A 25,202-nucleotide genomic window follows, 5' to 3' on the forward strand; every position below is an offset into this window, starting at 1 on the left:
ACAGTGGTATAATCATGGTTCACTGCAGCCTTGTCCTCCTAGACTGAAGCAATTCTTCCAACTCACCCTCCCTCTCAGCTGGGACTACAAGCATGCACCACCATGTCCAGCTAATTAAAAAAATTTTTTTGCAGAAACAGGATCTTGCTATATTGCCCAGGTTGGTCTTGAATTCCTGGCCTCAAGTGATCCTCCCGCCTCAGCCTCCCAAAGTGCTGGGATTATAGGCGTGAGCCACTGGGCTCAGACAAGGGCTCTTCTTGATGGCTTACTGTATCTACTTTGTCCCCAAGACCATAGGGAGACGACTAGAGGTGACTGTACTAGCTAGATTTTAAACGAAACTGAAATGAAAGTTCACTTCCTCATTATGGATACCTCATGTGACAAGTTCCAATTTCTTTTAAAGTCAGTTGAACTGAAATCTCCCTGCTGCTTTGAAATCTTAGAAGAGAGCCCATCAATTCAAGGATTCTTACTGTAGGAGCACCTGCTGGTTCTATCACGTATGTACTGTTTGTTCTTTTTCTCCCATTTGGTCTTCAAACACTCTGTTTGTGTTTGTAACTTGTTCTGCCTGCTAGGTTTTCAATCTTTGGTTTCAGGAAGTAAACTAAAAAGTCATGTCGTTCAATTTACTTCTTCTCTATTTTTAAAAAGTTAATGTCTGCTTGAGCATCTAAGCATCTAAGTTGAGGCTGAAACGTGGCTTTCTTTGGAATATAATTAAAAGGTTTACATGTTTAAAATTCCAGATGTTTTCAATTGAAAAGAAACAGAAAAGAAAGTAGAATCCAGTTTGAGGGAGCTAGTCGCTAAATTTCTGTTGAAGTCTCTTGAATTAAATACAGAAGTGGCATTTTAAAGAGTAGTTAATTGCTTCATTTGAAACAGATGTCTGATCATTGGAAAAAAAAGATAAAAAGGAAAATAACCTACCTAAAGATGTGAATGAGAGTTGTCTTTTAACTATCTGTAAAGACTGTGGATATTTAAATAAGTCAGTTAAGAAGAGCTCATGTATTCAAAAATTCAGGAGATAAACTGATTTTTCAGAGGTTTGCCTCTCTTAAGGATGATTTTTTTTTTTTTTGAGAGAGAGAGAGAGAAAGAGATTTCCTTTGATTAGATTTGTTGGCAAATCCTGGAAAGTCCCTGTTTTCTAACCCCCTAGATGTGTTTGGTTTACCAGATACTGGGAAATTCCTGAAAATCACTTTTTAAAGTGCTACTAAGCATTGGAAGTAGTATTTCAGACATAAATCTGCAGCTATTCCCTGTGACTATATATCCCAGGAATTTTCCTGTATAATTCTCTTTATAATACTCTGTCCCTATTGAACAATGAGGTCACTTGGACACGGGAAGGGGAACATCACACACCGGGGCCTATTGTAGGGAGGGGGGAGTGGGGAAGGATGGCATTGGGAGTTATACCTGATGTAAATGACGAGTTGATGGGTGCTGATGAGTTGATAGGTGCAGCACACCAACATGACACAAGTATACATATGTAACAAACCTGCACGTTGTGCACATGTACCCTAGAACTTAAAGTATAATAATAATAAAAAAAAGTCTGTCCCTTTGATAGACTTTGCATTGTTATTTTCTCTTATGAAAAAATATGGTCACAATATATGCAGCTAATAGCAACACTTCCTATGTTACCTTTCCTTACACAGAATGAAACAGCTGCTTTGTGTGCTCTTGGTGTGCTCCTCTGCAGTGGCGCAGTTGCATAAAGATCCTACCCTGGATCATCACTGGCATCTCTGGAAGAAAACCTATGGCAAACAATACAAGGAAAAGGTAGACTGGATTGCCACTCGAGCGATATGCTTTTAAAGGAGTACTGTTTTCTACCTCTCAAAATTGCGTTCTTACAGGCAGTGTTTTCAGTAAATATTTAGGCTGGGCGTGGTGGCTTGCGCCTGTAATCCCAGCCCTTTGGGAGGCCAAGGTGAGCGGATCACCTGAGGTCAAGAGTTCGAGACCAGCCTAGCCAACATGGCAAAACCCCGTCTCTACTAAAAATACAAAAATTAGCTGGATGTGGTGGTAGGTGCCTGTAATCCCAGCTACTCAAGAGGCTGAGGCAAGAGAATCGCTTGACCTGGGGAGGCGGAGGTTGCAGTGAGCCAAGATTGCGCCATTGCACTCCAGCCTGGGCGACAGACTGAGACTCCATCTCAAAAATAAATAAATAAATATTATGTACTTGTTTCTTGCCAGATACTATTCTTGGTACCATATAGCAGGAGTCAAAACAAAATTCCTATTATGGAGCTTTTATTATAGTGAGAGAGACAGGAAATAAGAAAATAAACAAGCAGACATGTAGTATGCTAGATGGTGATAAGTGTTGTAGTTAAAAGTAACGGAAGGCATGGAGAGGAGGAAGGGCGCTGGGTGGCGGTAGTGGTGGTAAGAAGTCTATCTATATGACAGGAGGGTTAGGAAAGGCCTCACGGATAGGGGTGCCATTTGAACAGAGAATTGATGGAACCCAGGGAGCAAGCAAAATACTTGCTTGCTATCAGGCCAAGGGCAAATGAGCACAAGCTCCTGAAGAAGAGCCACATTTGGGATGGCTGAGGAGCGAAAAGGCCTTATTATACCCACATAGTGCGGCCAGATATTGTTTCTTGACTATCACTTCCCATTTTGTACTTCTGTTTTTATTTCAAAGCACGCTTGCTGATGTTAAGACCTTAACCCTACTGCTTTAAATAACTAAGTCCTGTAACTATGTAATATTTCTGTTTGTAAGCTAGCATCATATATTTCTTTATTTGACATATTATTTTGTATAAAAATGACACTCTTAGTAGGTCATATACTCTAAGTTTTATTTTTATTTATTTATAATTAAATAATAATTGTGTATATTTATGGAGTACAATGTGATGTTATGATACAAATATACATTGCAGAATGATTAAATTAGGCTAATTAACATATTCAGCACCTCACATACTTATCCTTTCTTTGTGAGAACATTTAAAATCCACCCTTTCAGTAATTTCGACATATAAAATACATTATTACTATTATCGGTAGCCACCATGCTATGCAATAGATTGCGAGAACGTATTCTTCTTGTCTAAATGAAACTCTGTACTCTTTGCCTAACATCTCCCCTTTCCCTGTCTACCCTCCTCCCAGCCTCTGCTAACCACCATTCTACTCTCTATTTTTATGAGTTCAACTGTTTTAGAGTCCACATGTAAATGAGATTATGCAGTATTTGTCTTTCTGTGCCTGGCTTATTTCACTTAGCATAACGTTCTCTAGACCCATCCATGTTGTTGAAAATGACAGAATTTCCTTTTTTTTTTTTTTTTTAAGGCTAATTGGTATTCCATTATACATGGAATACAATAAGTACCACACTTTTTTATCCATTCATCTTTTAATGGACACTTTATAAGGTTGATTCCATATCGTGACTATTGTGAATAATGCTACAATGAACCTGGAAGTGCAGCTACCTTGTTGACATACTGATTGTGCTTCCTTGGGACATATACCCAGAAGTGAGATTGCTGGATGATATGGTAATTATGTTTTTAGAAGAATCTCCATACTGTTTTCCAAAATGACTGTACTAATTTACATTCCCACTAACAGTGTATGAGGGTTCCCTTTTCCCCACATCCTCACCAACACGTATCTTTCATTGTTTTGATAATAGCCATTCTAACAGATGTGAGGTGATATCTCATTGTGGTTTTACTTTACATTTCCCTGATGATTGGTGATGTTGAGCATTTTTTCATATATCTGTTGGCCATTTGTATGTGTCTTGTTTTGAGAAATGTCTATTCAAGTCTTCTGCCCATTTTTAAACAGGGTTATTTTCTTGATGGTTACTTTGAGTTCCTTCTATATTTGGGATATTAGCCCCTTATGAAATGTATGATTTGTAAATATTTTCTCCCAATCTATGAGTTATCCTTTCACTCTGTTAATTGTTTCCTTTATTTTACAAAAGCTTTTTAGTTTGATGGAGTCCTGTTTGTCTATTTTTGCTATTGTTGCCTGTTCTTTAGGGGTCATATTCAAAAAACCATTGCCTGGACCAATGTTGTGGAGTTTCCCCCTATATTTTCTTATAGTAATTGTGTAGTTTCAGGCCTTATGTTTATGCTTTAATTCATTTTGAGTTGATTACTGTATATGGGGTGACATAAGGGTTCAATTTCATTTTTCTGCATTTGGATAGCCAGCTTTCCCAATGCTATTTATTAAACAGACTATCCTTTCCCCATTGTGTGTTCTTAGCACCTTTGCTGAAAGTCGATTGACCATAAAATTGCAGGTTATTTCTGGGCTCTATATCCTATTCCATTGGTAAATGTGTCTGTTTCTATGCCAGTACTATGCTGTTTAAATTACTATAGTTTTGTAATATATTTTGAAACCAGGCATTTTGTAATGCCTTCAGCTTTGTTCCTCTTGCTAAAGATTGCTTTGACTATTCAAGGACTTTTGTAGTTCCACATTAATTTGAGGATTGTTTTTTCTATTTCTGTTAAGAATAACATTAGAATTTTGATAGAAATTGCACTGAATTTCTAGTTTGCTTTGGGTAGTATGAACATTTTAGCAATATTAATTCTTCCAATCCTTGAGCATGGAATATCTTCCCATTTATTTATTTTATCTTAAATTTCTTTCTTTCTTTCTTTTTCTTTTCTTTCTTTTTTTTTTTTTTTTGAGACAGAATTTTGCTCTTGTTGCCCGGGCTGGAGTGCAATGACATGATCTCGGCTCTCCACAACCTCCGCCTCCCAGGTTCAAGCAATTCTCCTGCCTCAGCCTCCCAAGTAGCTGGGATTACAGGCATGCACCACCACGCCCAGCTAATTTTGTGTTTTTAGTAGAGTCAGGGTTTTTCCAAGTCGTTCAGGCTGGTCTCAAACTCCCGACGTTAGGTGATCCTGACCTCAGCCTCCCAAAGTGCTCGGATTACAGGCGTGAGCCACTGTGCCTGGCCTATTTTGTCTTCAGTTTCTTCCATCAATGTTTTATAGTTTTCAGCATATAACATTTCAACTCCTTGGTTAAATTTACTCCTAAGTATGTTTTAAATGCTATTGTAAATAGAATTGTTTTCTTAATTTCTTTTTCAAATAGTTGTTAGTGTATAAAAACACTACTGACTTTTGTATGTTGACTTTGTGTCCTACAACTTTACTGAATTCACATATCAGTTCTAATAGTTTTTTGATGGAGTCTTTCCTTTCTCTCTCTCTCTCTCTTTTTCTTTTTCTTTTTTTTTTTTTGAGACGGATTCTTGCTCTGTCACCCAGGCTGGAGTGCAGTGGTGCAGTCTCAGCTCACTGCAAGCTCCGCCTCCTGGGTTCAAGCGATTCTCCTGCCTCAGCCTCCTGAGTAGCTGGGATTACTGGCACATGCCACCACACCCAGATACTTTTTGTGTTTTTAGTAGAGACAGGGTTTCACCATGTTGGTCATGCTGGTCTCGAACTCCTGACCTCATGATCCACTCACCTTGGCCTCCCAAAGTGCTGGGATTACAGGCATGAACCACCGTGCCCAAACCTTTTTTTTTTTTTTTTTGAGATGAGATCTTGCTTTGTCACCCAGGTTGGAGTAAAGTGGTATGATCATAGCTTACTGCAGCCTCAAACTCCCAGCTCAAGTGATTCTCTTGCCTCAGCCTTCCAAGTAACTGGGACTATAAGCACATGGCACCACACCTGGTTAATTTCTATTTTTGGTTTTTGTAGAGATGGGGTCTTGCCATGTTGTCCAGGCTGGTGTTAAACTCCTGGATTCATACAATCCTCCCATCTCAACCTCCCAAAGTATAGGCATGAGCCACCACACCTGGCCAAGACTTTCTATATGATCATGTCATCAACAAACAAAGGCAATTTTACTTCTTCCTTCTCTTATTTGGAGGCCTTGTATTTATTTTTCTTGCCTAATTGCTCTGGCTAGGATTTTCAGCACTATATTGACTAGAAATGGTGAAAGTGGGTACCCTTGTCTTTTTCTGATCTTAGCAGAATTGCCTTTAAATTTTCACCCAGTTGAGTATGGTGTTAGCTGTAGTCTTGCCATATATGGCCTATTTGTGTTGAGGAACATTCCTTCTACATGTAATTTGTTGAGAATGTTTGTCATGAAAGGATGTTGAATTCTGTCAAATGCTTTTCCTGCATCTATTGAAATGATCATATGGTTTCCTTGGTGCTGATGAATTTCACCCTCACCCACACCCTTTATGAAGAGGTTCCTCATTTCAAGGTTGACTGGAGTTAGATGTGCAATTAGCACCATTATCTGGTTAAATGAATGCTATCCCTCTGTTTAATAATTCCAATCCCTCAGGAGGAATGAACCTGACTTTTGATTAGTATCCTACCTTTATAATTGATCTCAAAGTGCACTTCTTTTTATTTTTTTTTTCCTTTCTTGTACTTAGATTTGTTTGTCTTTATACCATTGCTTCTCATCTTGCGGTTTGGAAGTAAGCCCATCATGCATGCCCATTATGTCAATTACTGGGGTAACAGTAAAACCTTGCTCCAAGGGAGAGAAACCTGCATCCAGACTTGCTACCCAGCAAGACTGGCTTCAGCTATTCTAGGAGGCACCATCCACCTTGCCTTCTACATCATTGTATTCTATGTGAATGAATCTCCTGAAGGACAAGAAAATTGACAGTCAGCTTGTAAATTCACTGTGAATAAAATTAAAATAATAGAACCAAAAATAACTTTTCAAAAGACTATATATAAAGGAATAATATGTACACTAATAGACAAGAAAAAAATTAGAAATCTTAGAAATAAAAAATATTGTCACTGCAATAAAAATCAAAAGGATTTCCAGACTGTAAAGAGTTGGATAGTATCTGAAAGATACTACTGAGGGATTCACCCTGAATGCAGCACCTAGAAATAAAAAGAAAAATATAAGAAAACGCAAGTAAGAAGATGAAAGAGAGTTTGAGGCTCCAAAATACTTTGGATAGGAGTTTCTGAAAAAGAGAATTAGATGGAATGGTGGAGAAGCAATATATGTGGAGACACTGATTGAGAATATTCCAGATATGAGACAAGGTCCTGAGTCATCCAATCAAAAGTACACAGCTGAAGGTAAATAAAGAAACCTACACCCAGACACATGTAATGAACTTGTAAAACATGAAAAAGAAAGAGAAAATCATGGCTGGGTGCATGGTTCACACCTGTAATCCCAGCACTTTGGGAGGCCAAGGTGGGGACGATCCTTTAAGGCCAGGAGTTTGAGACCAGCCTGTCTCTACAATAAAATAAAACAAAATAAAATAAAATAAAAATAAACTGGTTGTGGTGGTGCATGATTACAGTCCTAGCTACCTGGGCAGCTGAGATGGGAGGATAGTTTGAGCCCAAGAATTTGAAGCTGCAGTGAGCTGTGATCATACCACTGCACTCCAGCCTGGGCAACAGAGCAAGACCCTGTCTTTAAAAAAAAAAAAAAAAAAAAAAAAAAAAAACCTGGCTGCAGTGGTACACACCAGTGATCCCAGTTATGCAGGAGGCTGAGGTGTGAAGATTGCTGGATCCCAGGAGGTCAAGGCTATAGTGAGCGGTAATCACGCCACTTCGCTGCACTCCATCCAGCCTGAGTGACAGAGCAAGACTATCAATAATAATAATAATAATAATAGTAAATTTTAAAAAGAGAAGGAAATTCATGTTTATCATAAAATAATATTAATCACCATCAAAGCAGTTAAGAGCAAGAATTAAGATTAATATGTGAAGTTAGCAGTTATATTGGATATATTTATGCATTTGCATGCTCTCAGATCCACATTTGGTAGAATGCTTCAAAAATGCTATTTTCAGGTGGTGCAGTGGTTCACACCTGTAATCCCAGTACTTTGGGAGGCCGAGGCAGGCAGATCCCCTGAGGTCAGGAGTTTGAGACCAGCCTGGCCAACATGATGAAACCCCGTCTCTACTAAAAATACAAAAATTAGCTGGTGTGGTGGCATATGCCTGTAATCCCAGATACTCGGGAGGCTGAGGCAGAGAATCACTTGAACCTAGGAATCGGAGGTTGAAGTGAGCTGAGATCATGCCACTGGACTCCAGTTTGGGTGACAGAGTGAAACTCCATCTAAAAAAAAAGCCATTTTCATTATCAAACACTTACTTGTCCAGGATGCAGTATGACTATGTTCTTCTTCATTATGTTTTAGAATGAAGAAGCAGTACGACGTCTCATCTGGGAAAAGAATCTAAAGTTTGTGATGCTTCATAACCTGGAGCATTCAATGGGAATGCACTCATATGATCTGGGCATGAACCACCTGGGAGACATGGTAGGTACATTACAAGGAATCCCACTTTCGTGTCTGGGTAAACATCATTTCCTTTCTGTCTCCCCAAAAGCAATTTGAAGGTAAACAACAATAACAAAGGAACGTATAGTACAAAGTTGGAAAACAGTAGAATTTAAGGACATAAGAACTTGTGCAGAAATTCCTTACTTAGTTCTACTTTGACTGCTTTCTTTCTTTAACAAATCACTTCTTTAAAGGAAATTTTAAACTCACAGACTACCATTGTTTTTTTAAAATAAATTCTAGAAAGTATTACCTAAAGACTATCGACAGGCTTTTATAGAAAGTTGCCATACTTATTTAAGTCTAGATTGACAATTTAGTATGATCCATCTGCTTTCTTAATGGGAGCATGTGGGTATTTAATCTCACAAATAATCTTCTATTGGTTTTCAGATTCTGTTCTGTCCTACAAAACTGTACCGCTGTTGCCAAAGTGAAGAAGGGAACGCCCTAGGTAGACTAAACTCCTTCTTAAATGCAGGAATCTCATTTGTAATTCTTTCTCACATGGGAAACCAGTTTAGTCCACTTTTTAGACAGCGCTTTTATAAAATTCTGCCTTGCTTTGAAACAAAAATCTGCCTCCCTGTAACTTCTAGTTTTTACCATTCTCTTTTCCTCCTTCCCCATGAGGGTGCCTAACTGGGATGCTAGTGCGAAGTGTGATAATTCACCCCACCAGATCCTAATGGAACCTCTCTTGGTCACAACTATTACTGGTTTTTCTCAGTTTTTTTATTCCATGTCAGTTTTAAAATATATTCACAGTTACAGTTATTAGGATATTAGAAAGAAGGATAGGCTGGGCGCAGTGACTCACGCCTGTAATCCTAGCACTTTGGGAGGCCGAGGTGGGCAGATCACGAGGTCAGGAGTTCAAGACCACCCTGACCAACATGGAGAAACCCTGTCTCTACTAAAAATACAAAATTAACTGGGTGCGGTGGCTCATGACTGTAATCCCAGCACTTTGTGAGGCTAAGATGGGCAGATGACCTGAGGTCGGGAGTTTGAGACCAGTCTAACCAACATAGAGAAACCCCATCTCTACTAAAAATACAAAATTAGCTGGATGTGGTGGCACATGCCTGTAATCTCAGCTACTTGGGAGGCTGAGGCAGGAGAATCACTTGAACCTGGGAGGCAGAGGTTGCAGTGAGCCGAGGTCACGCCATTGCACTCCAGCCTGGGCAACAAGAGTGAAACTCCGTCTCAAAAAAAAAAAAAAAAAAAGGAAGAAAAGAAAGAAGGATATAAGTGAAAGAGAGATATATATAGTCATGTGTCATATACATTTTGGCCACTGATGGACCACATATACCTCAGTGGTCCTTCAAGATTATAATGGAGCGGAAAAGTTCCTCTTGCCTAGCTAGTGATGTTGTAGCCACCATAGCAATGTAGCACAATACACTACTCACTTGTCTGTGGTGATGCTGCTGTAAACAGACCTACTGCTCTGCCAGTGGTGTAAAAGTATAGCACATAAAATTTTGCACAGTACAAAATGTTTCATAATAATAAATGACTATGTTACTGGTTTATGTATTTACTATACTATACTTTTAATTGTTATTTTAAAGTGTACTCCTACTTGTACTTTTAAAAAGTTAACTGTTAAACAGCCTCAGGCAGGTCCTTCAGGAGGTATCCAGTAGAAAACATTGTTATCAGAGATGACAGCTCCATAAGTGTTATTGCCCCTGAAGACCTTCCAGTGGGACAACAGGTGGAGACGGAATGCAGTGATACTGATGATCCTGACCTTGTATAGGCCTAGGCTAATATGTGTGTGTGTGTGTGTTTGTATATTAGTTTTTAACAAAAAAGTGTAAAAACTTTAAAAAAAATTTTTATTATACTTTAAGTTCTAGGGTACATGTGCACAACGTGCAGGTTTGTTACATATGTATACATGTGCCATGTTGGTGTGCTGCACCCATTAACTCGTCATTTACATTAGGTATATCTCCTAATGCTATCCCTCCCCGCTCCCCCTTCCCCACAATAGGACCCAGTGTGTGATGTTCCCCTTCCTGTGTCCAAGTGATCTCATTGTTCAATTCCAACCTATGAGTGAGAACATGCGGTATTTGGCTTTCTGTTCTTGTGATAGTTTGCTGAGATTGATGGTTTCCAGCTGCATCCATGTCCCTACAAAGGACACGAACTCATCCTTTTTTATGGCTGCATAGTATTCCATGGTGTATATATGCCATGTTTTCTTAATCCAGTCTGTCACTGATGGACATTTGGGTTGATTCCAAGTCTTTGCTATTGTGAATAGTGCCGCAATAAACATACGTGTGCATGTGTCTTTAAAGCAGCATGACTTATAATCCTTTGGGTATATCCCCAGTAATGGGATGGCTGGGTCAAATGGTATTTCTAGTTCTAGATCCTTGAGGAATTGCCACACTATTTTCCACAATGGTTGAACTAGTTTACAGTCCCACCAACAGTGTAAAAGTGTTCCTATTTCTCCACATCCTCTCTAGCACCTGTTGTTTCCTGATTTTTTAATGATTGCCATTCTAACTGGTGTGAGATGGTATCTCATTGTGGTTTTGATTTGCATTTCTCTGATGGTGAGTGATGATGAGCATTTTTTCATGTGTTTGTTGGCTGTATGAATGTCTTCTTTTGAGAAGTGTCTGTTCATATCCTTTGCCCACTTTTTGATGGGGTTGTTTGTTTTTTTCTTGTAAATTTGATTGAGTTCTTTATAGGCTCTGGATATTAGCCCTTCGTCAGTTGAGTAGTTTGCAAAAATTTTCTCCCATTCTGTAGGTTGCCTGTTCACTCTGATGGTAGTTTCTTTTGCTGTGCAGAATCTCTTTAGTTTAATTAGATCCTATTTGTCAATTTTGGCTTTTGTTGCCATTGCTTTTGGTGTTTTAGACATGAAGTCCTTGCCCATGCCTATGTCCTGAATGGTATTACCTAGGTTTTCTTCTAGGGTTTTTATGGTATTAGGTCTAACATTTAAGTCTCTAATCCATCTTGAATTAATTTTCATATAAGGAGTAAGGAAAGGATCCAGTTTCAGCTTTCTACTTATGGCTAGCCAATTTTTCCAGCACCATTTATTAAATAGGGAATCCTTTCCGCATTTCTTGTTTTTGTCAGGTTTGTCAAAGATCAGATGACTGTAGATGTGTGGTATTATTTCTGAGGGCTCTTTCTGTTCCATTGGTCTATATCTCTGTTTTGGCACCAGTACCATGCTGTTTTGGTTACTGTAGCCTTGTAGTATAGTTTGAAGTCAGGTAGCGTGATGCCTCCAGCTTTGTTCTTTTGGCTTAGGATTGTCTTGGCAATGCGGGGTGTTTTTTGGTTCCCTATGAACTTTAAAGCAGTTTTTTCCAATTCTGTGAAGAAAGTCATTGGTAGCTTAATGGGGATGGCATTGAATCTATAAATTACCTTGGGCAGTATGGCCATTTTCACAATATTGATTTTTCCTATCCATGAGCATGGTATGTTCTTCCATTTGTTTGTGTCCTCTTTTATTTCACTGAGCAGTGGTTTGTAGTTCTTCTTGAAGAGGTCCTTTACATCCCTTGTAAGTTGGATTCCTAGGTATTTTATTCTCTTTGAAGCTATTGTGAATGGGAGTTCATTCATGATTTGGTTCTCTGTTTGTCTGTTACTGGTGTATAAGAATGCTTGTGATTTTTGCACATTGATTTTGTATCCTGAGACTTTGCTGAAGTTGCTTATCAGCTTAAGGAGATTTTGGGCTGAGACAATGGGGTTTTCTAAATATACAATCATGTCATCTGCAAACAGGGACAATTTGACTTCCTCTTTTCCTAACTGAATACCCTTTATTTCTTTCTCTTGCCTGATTGCCCTAGCCAGAACTTCCAACACTACGTTGAATAGGAGTGGTGAGAGAGGGCATCCCTGTCTTGTGCCAGTTTTCAAAGGGAATGCTTCCAGTTTTTGCCCATTCAGTATGATATTGGCTGTGGGTTTGTCATAAATAGCTCTTATTATTTTGAGATACGTTCCATCAATACCGAATTTATTGAGAGTTTTTAGCATGAAGGGCTGTTGAATTTTGTGAAAGGCCTTTTCTGCATCTATTGAGATAATCATGTGGTTTTTGTCTTTGGTTCTGTTTATATGCTGGATTACATTTATTGATTTGCGTATGTTGAATCAGCCTTGCATCCCAGGGATGAAGCCCACTTGTCATGGTGGATAAGCTTTTTGATGTGCTGCTGGATTCGGCTTGCCAGTATTTTATTGAGGATTTTTGCATTGATGTTCATCAGGGATATTTGTCTAAAATTCTCTTTTTTTGTTGTATCTCTGCCAGGCTTTGGTATCAGGATGATGTTGGCCTTGTAAAATGAGTTAGGGAGGATTCCCTCTTTCTCTATTGATTGGAATAGTTTCAGAAGGAATGGTACCAGCTCCTCCTTGTACCTCTGGTAGAATTTGGCTGTGAATCCGTCTGGTCCTGGACTTTTTTTGGTTGGTAGGCTATTAATTATTGCCTCAATTTCAGAGCCTGCTATTGGTCTATTCAGGGATTCAACTTACTTTAAAAGTAAAAACTTTTAAAAAATTAAAAATAGAAAAAGCTTATAGAAGAAGGCGATAAAGAAGAAAATATTTTCATACAGCTATACAATGTGTTTGTATTTTAAGGTGTTACTATAAAAGACAAACATTTAAAAAATTAAAAGTTTATTAAGTAAAAAAGTTGCATTAAACTAAGGTTAATTTATTACTGAAGAAAGAAAAAATGTTTAACAAATTTAGTGTAGCCTAAGTGCACTGTGTTTATAAAGTCTACAGTAATATCCTGGGCCTTCACATTCACTCTCCACTCACTCACTGACTCACCCAGAGCACCTCCAGGCCTTTCATAGTAAATGAGCTATACAGAAGTACCATTTTTACTTTTTTTTTTTTTTTTTGAGATGGAGTCTCACCCGTTGCCCAGGCTGGAGTGCAGTGGCACGATCTTGGCTTGCTGTGACCTCTGCCTCCCAGGCTCAAGTGATTCTCCTGCCTCAGCCTCCTGAATAGCTGGGATTACAGGCATGCATCACCATGCCCAGCTAATTTTTATATTTTTGGTATAGATGGGGTTTTACCACGTTGGCCAGGCTGGTCTCGAACTCCTGACCTCAGGTGATCTGCCCGGCTCGGCCTCCCAAAGTGCTGGGATAGCAGGTGTGAGCCACTGTGCCCAGCCCCCATTTTTACTTTTTATACTGTATTTTCACTATACCTTTTCTATGTTTAGATATATTTAGATACACAAGTACTTCATATTGTTCTACAATTGCCTACAACCTTCAGTACAGTACCATGCTGTGCAGGTTTGTAGTCTAGGAGCAACGGGCCCTTCCATACAGCCTAGGTGTGTAGGAGCCGATACGCTCTAGGTTTGTGTGAGTAGACACTATGGTGTTTGCACAATGACAAAATCACCTAACAACGCATTTCTCAGAACATATTCCAGTCATTAAACGATGCCTGACTGTATATTTGCTTTGTAGACCAGTGAAGAAGTGATGTCTTTGATGAGTTCCCTGAGAGTTCCCAGCCAGTGGCAGAGAAATATCACATATAAGTCAAACGCTAATCAGATATTGCCGGATTCTGTGGACTGGAGAGAGAAAGGGTGTGTTACTGAAGTGAAATATCAAGTGAGTATTACAATCCCAAGCCTCTGAACCCTAGGTAGAGCTCTTTAAATGCTTAGTCTAGCTACAGAATTTGATAGTGAATCTTACAGTCCCACGTGTTACTTTCTCATTATTTTCGTTATTCTTGTCTTCCCAACTAAATTATAAGTTCCTTAAGGGCAAGGATCACATATTATATTTTATTTATACAGTTGGCCCTCCATATCCACAGGTTCCATATCTGCAGATTCCACCAACCGTGGATCAAAAATATCCAGAAAAAGGTGAAGATAAAAAAATAGGCCAGGCGCTCACGCCCATAATACCATTACTTTGGGAGGCTGAGGTGGGCGGATCACCTGAGGCCAGGAGTTCGAGACCAGCCTGGCCAACATGATGAAACCTCGTCTCCACTAAAAATACAAAAATTAACTGGGCCCGGTGGCACATGCCTGTAATCCCAGTTACTCAGGAGGGTGAGGCAGGAGAATCACTTGAACCTGGGAGGCAGAGGTTGCAGTGAGCTGAGATCGCACCACTGCACTCCAGCCTGAGCTACAAAGCGAGACTTCATCTCAAAAAAAAAAAAAAGTTAGTAAAGTATGTGGGAAGACCAGGCATAGTGGCTTATGCCTGCAATCCCGCACTTTTCCAGGTCAAGGGAGGAAGATCACTTGAGGTCAGGAGTTCGAGACCAGCTTGGCCAACATGGTGAAGTCCTGTCTCTACTGAAAATACAAAAATTAGCCTAGCATGGTGGCAGGCTCCTGTAATCCCAGCTACTCAGGAGGGTGAGGCAGGAGAATCACTTGAACCTGGGAGGCAGAGGTTGCATTAAGCTGAGATCTTGCCACTGCACTCCAGCCTGGGCCATAGAGTGAGATCCTGTCTTTAAAAAAAAAAAAAAAAAGCACATATAGGAGGATGTGTAGATTATATGCAAATACTCAGTCATTTATATAAAGAACTTGAAAATTCTTGACTTTTGGTATGCTCAGGGGTCCTGGAACCAATCCCTTGTGGATACTGAGGGACAACTGGATTCTCCACAGTGTTTTTGTTGTTGTTGTTGTTTGTTTTTTTGTTTTTGAGACAGAGTCTCCCTCTGTTTTGCCCAGGCTGGACTGCAGTGGTGCAATCTAGGCTCACTGCAACCTCTGCCTCTTGGGCTCAAGTGATCCTCCCACCTCAGCCTATATAGTGACTACAGGCACACACCACCACACTCCGCTTTTTTTTTTTTTTTCCCTTTGTATTTTTAGTAGAGATGGGTTTTGCCATGTAGCCCAAGCTGGTCTCAAGCTTCTGAGCTCAAGTGATCCTCCCACTTCCACCTCCCAAAGTGCTGGGATTATAGTCATGAGCCCTCGCGGTCAGCCTCCACAGTGCTTTTCTAAGTGATCATAGAACCACCTACTTAGACAAACACTGAACTAAGCAAATAGGTGTTTAACACAGACTTTCATTGCTCATGCTACGCATTGACTGCACTGGACTCTCCAATAAGCCAATTGCTTGAGAAGCAGTGTTGCGTGAGAGAGCCCTGGTGATCAGGAAGTTTCTCCATTTCACTTGTGAATTTCAAAGTTGAAGGAGAAGAAAGAACTAGAGCTACAGTGATCTATAAATTGTGCCACTCAAGTTCATTCATGGTTAGTCTTGCATCGTTAGAATATGAAATATGTGCCTTGTAAAATTATTGTTCCTATGCTGTTGTATTTTCCTTTAGTTTGCTTATTTTTAAAAATTGCAAAAATCCTAAATTAGTTAGAGGTATCACCATAGAGGTCAGGGTAAGTGAGAGGAATCAAAGCATTCTGAGCAGCTACCCCAGCTTGTGATCAATGAAGAAAGTAAAAATGTATTAGGAAGTAAATGGTGGCCAGGCACAGTGGCTCATGTCTGTGATTCCAGTGCTTTGGAAGGCAGAGGCAGGAGGATCGCTTGAGTCCAGGAGTTAGAAACCAGCCTAGGCAATATAGTGAGGACCTGTCTCTACAAAAAATAAAAATAAAAATTAGCCAGGCATGGTGTGCTCCTGTAGTCCCAGCTACTTGAGGGGCTGAGATGGGAGGACTGCTTGAGCCTGGGAGGTTGAGGCTACAGTGAGCCATGATCGCACCACTGCACTTCAGTCTGAGTGACAGAGGGAAACCCTGTCTCAAACCAAAAAAAAGAGGTAAATGGTACTACTAATCTCTTATTCTTTTCCATGTACATATTTTTCTTTCAACTAGTTTTGGATTTCTTACCCGAGGTTCTCTAAAATAACAGCTTTAGAAGACCCAATAAACCACATATTTAGATGCTAACTCTGAGTAAGTTAATGAACTCCTTTCTCTGGGTGCTTGCATTTTAGTGAACAATTTTGCTTCAATCAAAAGCAATGTCAATTTCCTTCCTTTGGGTGGAGAGCAAAGTAGGAGGAGGGGAGGAGAGAGAAAGAGAACAATTATGATGGGGATCTGGACACTCTGCCCCTTTTAAAACTAAATCAGCTTTGCCTTTTTTTGTTTGTTTATGCCTCCTTGTAAAATATTTTTTGATCAAAAAATGTCTGAACATGACAAAGGTTTGCAAAATGCCAACCTAGGATTAAATTTCTTATGTTTCAGGCATCATTTGACAGGAGAAAGGGTATTTTAGGTCAAGGAAATCATCCTAGCTTCTCTTAAAATCTCATTACTGTAGGCAACTATCTCCCTTACTTACGGATGAAAATAGGTGCAATTTGGTACATGCTTAGTGAGTATTGTTTCTTAGTATATTTGAATATGGTCATTATGCTCTGAGCTTGGTCAACTGCAAATCTCTATCAAGGTTGGACCTTGCCTAGATAACCATGAAGTATTTAGTCTTCATTCCCATTGTTAAAGACAGAAGGAAACTGTAGTGGCAGAGCTCTTCCTGGGAACTCGGGACAGAGCTGATGTAGTTGAGCGTTGTCCAGTTTGGGTTATGGAAGTCATTCCGAATGATTTTCTGTGATTTGCGTTTGTGACCTTGTATCTGTTTTAGGGTTCTTGTGGTGCTTGCTGGGCTTTCAGTGCTGTGGGGGCCCTGGAAGCACAGCTGAAGCTGAAAACAGGAAAGCTGGTGTCTCTCAGTGCCCAGAACCTGGTGGATTGCTCAACTGAAAAATATGGAAACAAAGGCTGCAATGGTGGCTTCATGACAAGGGCTTTCCAGTACATCATTGATAACAACGGCATCGACTCAGACGCTTCCTATCCCTACAAAGCCACGGTGTGTCACAAGCAAACTTTTTGTGCTGCCCCATGATCTCATGTTATCCACTGACTGACTGCACTGGGCTTGCCACCACGCCAATTGCTTGAGAAGCAGTATTGTGTATGAGAGAGAACCCTGTACAGGAATTCTTAAATTCTCAAGAGTTCTCTTTCTGATGAAGTACTCTTCTTAATATATCAGTAGTACAAATAAGCAAGTAGCACTCATGCTTAAAAACCGATTTTAATGACTGGGTGTAGTGGCTCACGCTTGTAGTCTCAGCACTTTGGGAGGCCAAGGTGGGTGGATCACCTGAGGTCAGGAGTTTGAGACCAACCTGGCCAACATGGTAAAACACTGTCTCTACCAAAAATAGAAAAATTAGCCAGGCATGGTGGCGCATGCCTGTGGTCCCAGCTTCTTGGGAGGCTGAGGCAGGAGAATCACTTGAACTCAGGAGGCGGAGGTGCAGTGAGCCGAGATCACATCACTGTACTCCAGCCTTGGCAACGGAGCAAGACTCTGTCTCAAAATTAAACAAAACAGATTTTAAGCAAACTATCCTTAAAATTACTTCACCGTAAACTTTTTCTTCTGCAGCCTCCCATGCTCAACCTTATTCTCAGATCATTAACCACATCATTCTTCCACCCACTGAGAAGCTAAATAATACTCTCCTCTTCCTCGCAAATTCATTATACATTTTGATATAACGATAGCCTAAGGATTGTGTCCATGTTACAGAAGATTTTAAAAATATAAAAATATCACTCAAAAACCTTCTACCTTAACCACTATTATTTTGGTTTATTTCTTTCAAGTTATTTTCCTGTTAAGCACTTAAAAAACATAGTTGGCCCGGTGTGGTGGCTCACATCTGTAATCTCAGCACTTTGGGAGGTCGACGTGGGAGGATTGCTTGAGCTCAAGAGTTTGAGACCAGCCTGTGCAACATAGTGAGACCTCACCTCTACTAAAAATCAAAAAAATAGCCAGGCATGGTGGTGCACACCTGAGTAGCAGTTCCAGCTACGTAGGAAGCTGAGATGGGAGAATCACTTGGCCCAGGAGATGGAGTCTGCAGTGAGCCATGATTGTGCCACTGCACTCCAGCCTGGACAATGGAGGGAGAGCCTGTCTCAAAAAATAAATAATATAAATAAATACAAAACATAGTTGTATATACAACAAACATGAATTTGTAACTTTCCTTTTCCCACTTGAAATACACTTGTGTTTCCCATATTATATGGTCTTTATATACCATCATTTTAACTGCAGATCATCTTGCAGGCATCAAAAAGATTTTAAAGCTCTCACCTACAGTTTTTTATCTCTATGTAATATTTCCCTACAGTCCACCTCAGAGTCGAGGGGACATTGCCCTGGCAAGTTTTGCCTGTATGAGGATGTTCATAATTTGAAAGAATAGAATAGTTCTGTATTTCCTCCATTATTGCTGAAACCCGAGACTGTTAGGATTTGGAAGATTTGCAAAGGAAGGAACATTAGACACATGAAAAAGTTAAAGAAAGGAAAGAAGACATATTTAAAATCTAGGCTTAGGATACTGGTGATTTATAAAGGAGTTGAAGTATACTTCTTTATCTGCTTTATACTTCTTTTTGCAGGATCAGAAGTGTCAATATGACTCAAAATATCGTGCTGCCACATGTTCAAAGTATACTGAACTTCCTTATGGCAGAGAAGATGTCCTGAAAGAAGTTGTGGCCAATAAAGGCCCAGTGTCTGTTGGTGTGGATGCGAGTCATCCTTCTTTCTTCCTCTACAGAAGTGGTAAAAAGATAAATAAATAAAAAATAATTAGAATTTAAAGAAAGAAACAAAGGATATTGGCTGAGCACGGTGGTTCATGCCTGTAATTCCAGCTTTGGAGGCTGAGGTGGGAGGATTGCTTGAGCCTGGGAGTTTGACACCATCCTGAGCAACATCGCAAGACCCCTATCTCTACAAAAAATAAAAATAAAAATAAAAATTAGCCAGGTATGGTGGCACTCACTTGTAGTCTCAGCTACTTGGGAGGGTGAGGCGGAAGGATTCCTTGAACCCAGGAATCTGAGGTTACAGTGAGCTGTGATCATACCACCGCATTCCAACCTGGGCAACAGAGTGAAAACCTGTCTCTAAAAAACAAGGAAGAAAGAAAGAAAGAAGAAAGAAAGAGGGGAAGGGCCGGGCAGGGCAGGGCAGGGCAGGGCAAGGCGGGGCGGTGTGGGGTGAGGCGACTTTAAACCTCATGAACCAACATCTGCTGCCTTCAAACTTTTCTTCTGCAGCTTCCTCGCCTCTCTCAACCTTCTTACAATAGAAGAGAGTTAAGGTCTTGTTCTGGATTAGGTTTTGGCGTAAGGGCATGCTTAGCTGGCTTACTCTTTTATCTAGACCAATCAGATTTTCTCTGTATCAGCAATAAGGCTGTTTCACTTTCTTGTCATTTGTGTGTTCAGCAGAGTAGCATTTTTAATTTCCTTCAAGCACTTTTCCTTTACATTCACAGCATGGCTGACTGTTCGGTACAAGAGGCCTAGGCTAGGTTCTGACCTGTCTTGGCTTTCAACATGCCTTTCCCACTAAGCTTAATCACATCTAGCTTTTGACTTAAAGTGAGAGATATGCAACTTTTCTTTTTACTTGAACACTTAGGAGCTATTATAGGGTTATTATGTGGCATAATTTCAATATCATTGTGTCTCAGGGGATAGGGAGGCCTGAAGAGAGAGACAGCGGTATGGCCAGTCCGTGGATCAGTCAGAACACACACAACATTTGTGGGTTAAGGCTGCTATCTTATATAGGTGTGGTTTGTAGCTCACCCCCAAAATTATAAAGTAACATCAAAGATCATTGATCACAGATGAGCATAACAGATATAATAATGATGAGAAAGTTTGAAATATTGTGAGAATTACCAAAATGTGGTACAAGGACACAATGTGAGCACATGCTTTTGGGAAAATGGTACCAATAGACTTGCTGAATGTAGAGTTGCTACAAACCTTCAATTTGTAAAAAATGCAATATCTAGCGGGGTGCAGTGGCTCATGCCTATAATCCCAGTGCTTTGGGAGGCCAAGGCAGGAGGATGACTGGAGCCTAGGAGATTGAGGTTACAGTTAGCTATGATCATACCACTGTATTATAGCCTAGACAACAGAGCAAAACTCTGTTCCTTAAAAAAAAAAAAAAAAAAAAGGTAATATCTGCAAAGCACAATAAAGCAAAGCACAATAAAATGAGATATGTCTGTATACACAGAGAATTACAATAACTGATTGTGTGCAAGTTTAAAAATACTTAGAAAAAAAACAAAAAAGAAAAGAAAAAAACTTAGAAAAAGGTGATGTGCTTATCAAACAAGGTTTCTGGGGGAACCATGACTGGGGTGATGCTAAGCTTGGCAAGAACACTGACAAATACAGCATTGGTGGCAAATAATTATGAGCCCTAGTTTATGCATGAGAGTATACGTCCTTAACTTTTTTTTCTTTTTTCTTTTTTTTGAGATGGAGTCTCACTCTGTTGCCAGACTGGAGTGAGGTGGCACAATCTCAGCTCACTGTAACCTCCACCTCCCGGGTTCAAGCAATTCTCCTGCCTCAGCCTCCTCAGTAGCTGGGACTACAGGAGCGCGCCACCACGCCCGGCTAATTTTTGTATTTTTAGTAGAGACGGGGGTTTCACCATGTTGGCCAGGATGGTCTTGATCTCTTGACCTCATGATCTGCCTGCCTCGGCCTCCCAAACTGCTGGGATTACAGGCTTGAGCCACCACGCCCGGCCATGTCCTTAACTTTTTAAATTAATCTTGCTATGTAGTCAAAGCAGGCTAATAAAAAGTAATACAGTTTTTAAATGCCCTTTATTATCCTATAGTATTCACTCTTTTTTCCTACCCAATTGATTCTCAGGTGTCTACTATGAACCATCCTGTACTCAGAATGTGAATCATGGTGTACTTGTGGTTGGCTATGGTGTTCTTAACGGGAAAGAATACTGGCTTGTGAAAAACAGGTAATATATTTACACTTTATATTTAATTGGAATCAGGAATTTGAGGGAGTTTCAGCAAATACTCTCTTATGATTTTGATGATGATGATTATGATCATGATATTGACAATGATGAACTTTATAGCTTCTTACAAAGTGACATTCTAAATTTCTCAGTGCCCCCATCTCTTCACTTACTATTCCTTCTTCATCAGTTTGTTTTCATGGTTTGTCTTCTGCACTACTTCTCTGATCATTCCTTCTCAGCCTCTCTTACAAACCTATTCCTCTGTTTAGCCCAAAAATGTTGGTATTTCCCAAGGCCCTATCCTCTGCCCATTCCTCCTCTTATTTTATTTTTTCTTGGGTGCCATAATTCCACTCTTAGGACTCTAGCTATAACCTTTATATGCCAATAGCTTTTGAATCTCTAGCTCTAGTTCCGAATTCTTCCCAGAACTTTAGACTTATCTGGACACACCCACTTGCACATATCTTAGTCTCTCCAAACTCAATACATCCAAATAATTCAGTACTCTCTCCCCCATGCTGTTCCTCCTTCAGAATTTCCCACATCAGTAAAGAGCCACACAACACAGTCACCCAGTAAGATATGATGGATTCATCTGAGACCTCCCCAAGTCTGACCAAGCAACCAATTAGTCAAAGCAATTTTACTTCATCTATGTCCTTGATTCTGTCCCTTCTCTGTTTCTTCTATTATGGCTCTAGTTCAGGCATCTCTGGTGTGGACTATTGCTGTCCCCTTCTAACTGGTCTCCTTTACTCTCTCTTTTCTTCCCCTTTACCCTCAAATCCATCTTTCATACTGCTGCCAAACTTATTTGTCTAAAATATGAACGAGTCTGGGCTTATAACTCTTCTACTGAGTTTCATGCAGTGTAAAATTAATGTTCCCTGACAGAAGACAAGTCCTGTAGGCCGTGCTCCCTGCCTTGCCAGCCTCACCTCCTGGCATTCATTGCCTCCTATTTTCACTCTGGTTATATTGCGCTATCCACAGTTGTAGTTCCCATACATTCCACTTTATCTGTAATACCTTCCTTTCTATCTCGGTTTGTGTTCCCTCTGCCTAGAATATCCTGTCTTCTCTTTTGGTTTACTTCTCCTTTTCTTCAGAAGCAGCTCAGGCACAATCTATTCCAGAAAGTCTTTCCTGAATCCTTGGGATGAGCAAAATGTCTTTTTTCTATGCTGCCAAAATGTCCTATACATACTGGATCACAGCATTTTAGGCATTATATTTAAATTGCATTTTTACCTGTCTGTCACTCCAATGTTCTGTACGTGCCTTTGGGGAGAGATTATGTCTTGTCTTTGTATCCGCAGCACAGACTAAGTGGGTGGCACCGAAAGGCCCCTCAATATATGTGTTGAACTGACATCTATATCACTCATAAACAAAAGGAACATAACTTCTAGAGGGAAAAAAGGGAGGATATATGAAGAGTTGAGACTTTGGGGCACACCTGGAGTTTCTCTTTGTGTTAGTTTGCTATGGCTGCCATGACAAAGTGCCACGAACTGAGCAGCTTAAATAACAGAAATTTGTATCTCCCAGTTCTGGAGGCTGGAAGTCTAAGATCAAGGTGTTACTAGCTTCTCACGCTGTGAGGAAGAAATATTCATGGACACAGGAAAAAAAAAATTACTGTATGATCTTACTTATATGTGGGATCTGAAAAAGTCAAACTTACAGAAACAGACAGTAGAATGATGGCTGCCAGGGACTGGAGGCTGGGTAAATGAGGAGATGTTGATCAAAGAGTGTAAACTTTCAGGTATAACATGAACAGGTTCTGGGAATCAAAGGTACAGCCCGGGTGGAGATGGATGCATTATTTCATTTGATTATGGCAATCATTGCACAATGTGCACATACATCAAGTTATCACACTGTACACCTTGAGTTTATACAATCTGTGTCAATTAAATATGTTCTTTTAATTAAAAAAAAAATGTTTGATGCCTCTCCCCTAGCTTCTGAAAGTTTGCTGGTGATCTTGGACTTTCCTCGGCCTTTAGAACCATCCCCCTGACCTCTGCCTTCATTTTCACATGACATTCTGCCTATATGCATTTCTGTATCTATTCATAATTTTACTTTCTTCCCCTTCTTGAGACAGGGTCTCACTCTGTCACCCAGGCTGGAGTGCAGTGGGGTGATCAATGTTCACTGCAGCCTCAAACTCCTGGGCTCAAGCAATCCTCCCACATCATCCACCAAAGTACCTGGCACTACAGGCATGCATCACCGCACCAGGCAAATTTTAATTTCTATTTGTAGAGACAGGATCTCTCTCTGTTTCCCAGACTGGTCTCAAACTCCTGGGTTCAAGTGATCTTCCTGCTTTGGTCTCCCAGAGCACTGGGATTATAGGTGTGAGCCACCGTGCCTAGCCAATTTTCCCTTTTCATGAGCATCATTCATGTTGGATTAGGACCCACCCTAATGACCTCATCTTAATTTAATTAATTATGTCTACATCAACCCCATCTCTCAATAAGTTCACATTCTGAGGTACTGGAGGTTAGGATTCCAACATGAATTTTGCGGGGACACAATGCAACCCATAACACCCCTCAAATCTTTACTTGAAGTACATAGTCTACAAATCAAACAAAAGGTGCTTTCCTACCTTTTCCCATTGTGGCACACATAGAAGATGATGATATTTGTATGGCCAACTGGGAAAGTAGCCGAGAGGATCAATATCTTGGCTCACTGATAACCTATTCACGGCACTGGTAAGCTTGGGTGTAGACCAGTGATAGCTTTTTAAAATGAAACCATTTCCCTCATATCTTATTGACTCTCTAAGGAACTCCCTACAGCAGGTGTTCTAAATTCTCTCCTCTACTGAAGCTGCTCTTGAAGATCATCTCATCTTTTAGTGTTGAAATTCAAAGCTGCTTCTCTTCACTCATTCATTCAACAAGCACTTACTAGGCATCTACAATGTGATTGGCATTATCTAGGCCCTGGAGATACAAAAAATAGTAAGAAACCATCCTGTCCTAAAGGCACTCACAATCTAACATGAAAAAAATATATATATTTTATATATACATACATAATATATAATATATAATATACATTATACACAATTTGTATTATATATACATACTTCTATAATGCATATATAATACATATATAATATATATTATATTTGATTATGGCAATTATGTCTAGGGTTGATGTAGACATAATACATACATATACATACATATATAATATATACATACATATTATATATTATACATACATACATAATATATAATATATTACATATACATACATTGTATATTACATACATATTATGTAATATATTATGTATATGTACATATTATATAATATATAATGTATATATACATTATATAATATATATTATGTATATATACATATAAATCTCTCTATCTATCTATAGAGAGAGAGAGAGGCTGCAGTGAACATTGATCACCCCACTGCACTCCAGCCTGTCTCAAAAAGGGGAAAAAAAATAAAATTATGAAGAGAGACAGAAATTCATGCATATATATATATAGGTTTTTTTCTTTTTTTGAGACAGAGTCTCACTCTGTTGCCCAGGCTGGAGTGCAATGGTGCAATCTCGGCTCACTGTAGCCTCCACCTCCCAGGTTCCAGCGATTCTCCTGCCTTAGCCTCCTTGGTAGCTGGGATTACAGGCGCTCACCACCACGCTGGCTAATTTTTGTATTTTTAGTAGAGATAGGGTTTCACCATGTTGGCCAGGCTGGTCTCAAACTCCCGACCTAAGGTGATACACCCACCTCGGCCTCCCAAAGTGCTGGGATTACAGGTGTGAGCCACCGCGCCCAGCCTAGATAGATTTTTAAACGATACAACAAACACATCGTGGTATAATGATACATGTCTAAATGGCTATGGGA

At 39.8% G+C, this 25,202-nt stretch overlaps 1 protein-coding gene across 4 annotated transcripts in view; it reads left to right on the forward strand.

Moving 5' to 3' along the window:
- The first annotated feature begins 431 nt into the window (after window positions 1–431).
- CTSS (cathepsin S) overlaps window positions 432–25,202 on the forward strand; it is a 36,026-nt gene continuing 11,255 nt past the window's right edge. For 2 of the 4 annotated variants that reach the window (XM_065546400.1, XM_073996366.1), the window contains exons 1-8: window positions 432–506; window positions 1,686–1,812; window positions 3,352–3,560; window positions 8,231–8,353; window positions 13,900–14,049; window positions 17,047–17,274; window positions 18,891–19,056; window positions 21,189–21,291. In XM_065546400.1, coding sequence (XP_065402472.1) covers window positions 3,558–3,560; window positions 8,231–8,353; window positions 13,900–14,049; window positions 17,047–17,274; window positions 18,891–19,056; window positions 21,189–21,291 — 773 coding nt within the window. In that variant the 5' untranslated portion in view covers window positions 432–506; window positions 1,686–1,812; window positions 3,352–3,557. The remainder of the gene's footprint in view (window positions 507–1,685; window positions 1,813–3,351; window positions 3,561–8,230; window positions 8,354–13,899; window positions 14,050–17,046; window positions 17,275–18,890; window positions 19,057–21,188; window positions 21,292–25,202) is intronic. The other 2 variants (XM_065546395.1, XM_005541969.4) reach the window with 1 other exon arrangement.

Source organism: Macaca fascicularis, chromosome 1, assembly GCF_037993035.2.
Source record: "Macaca fascicularis isolate 582-1 chromosome 1, T2T-MFA8v1.1".
Taxonomy (NCBI): domain Eukaryota; kingdom Metazoa; phylum Chordata; class Mammalia; order Primates; family Cercopithecidae; genus Macaca; species Macaca fascicularis.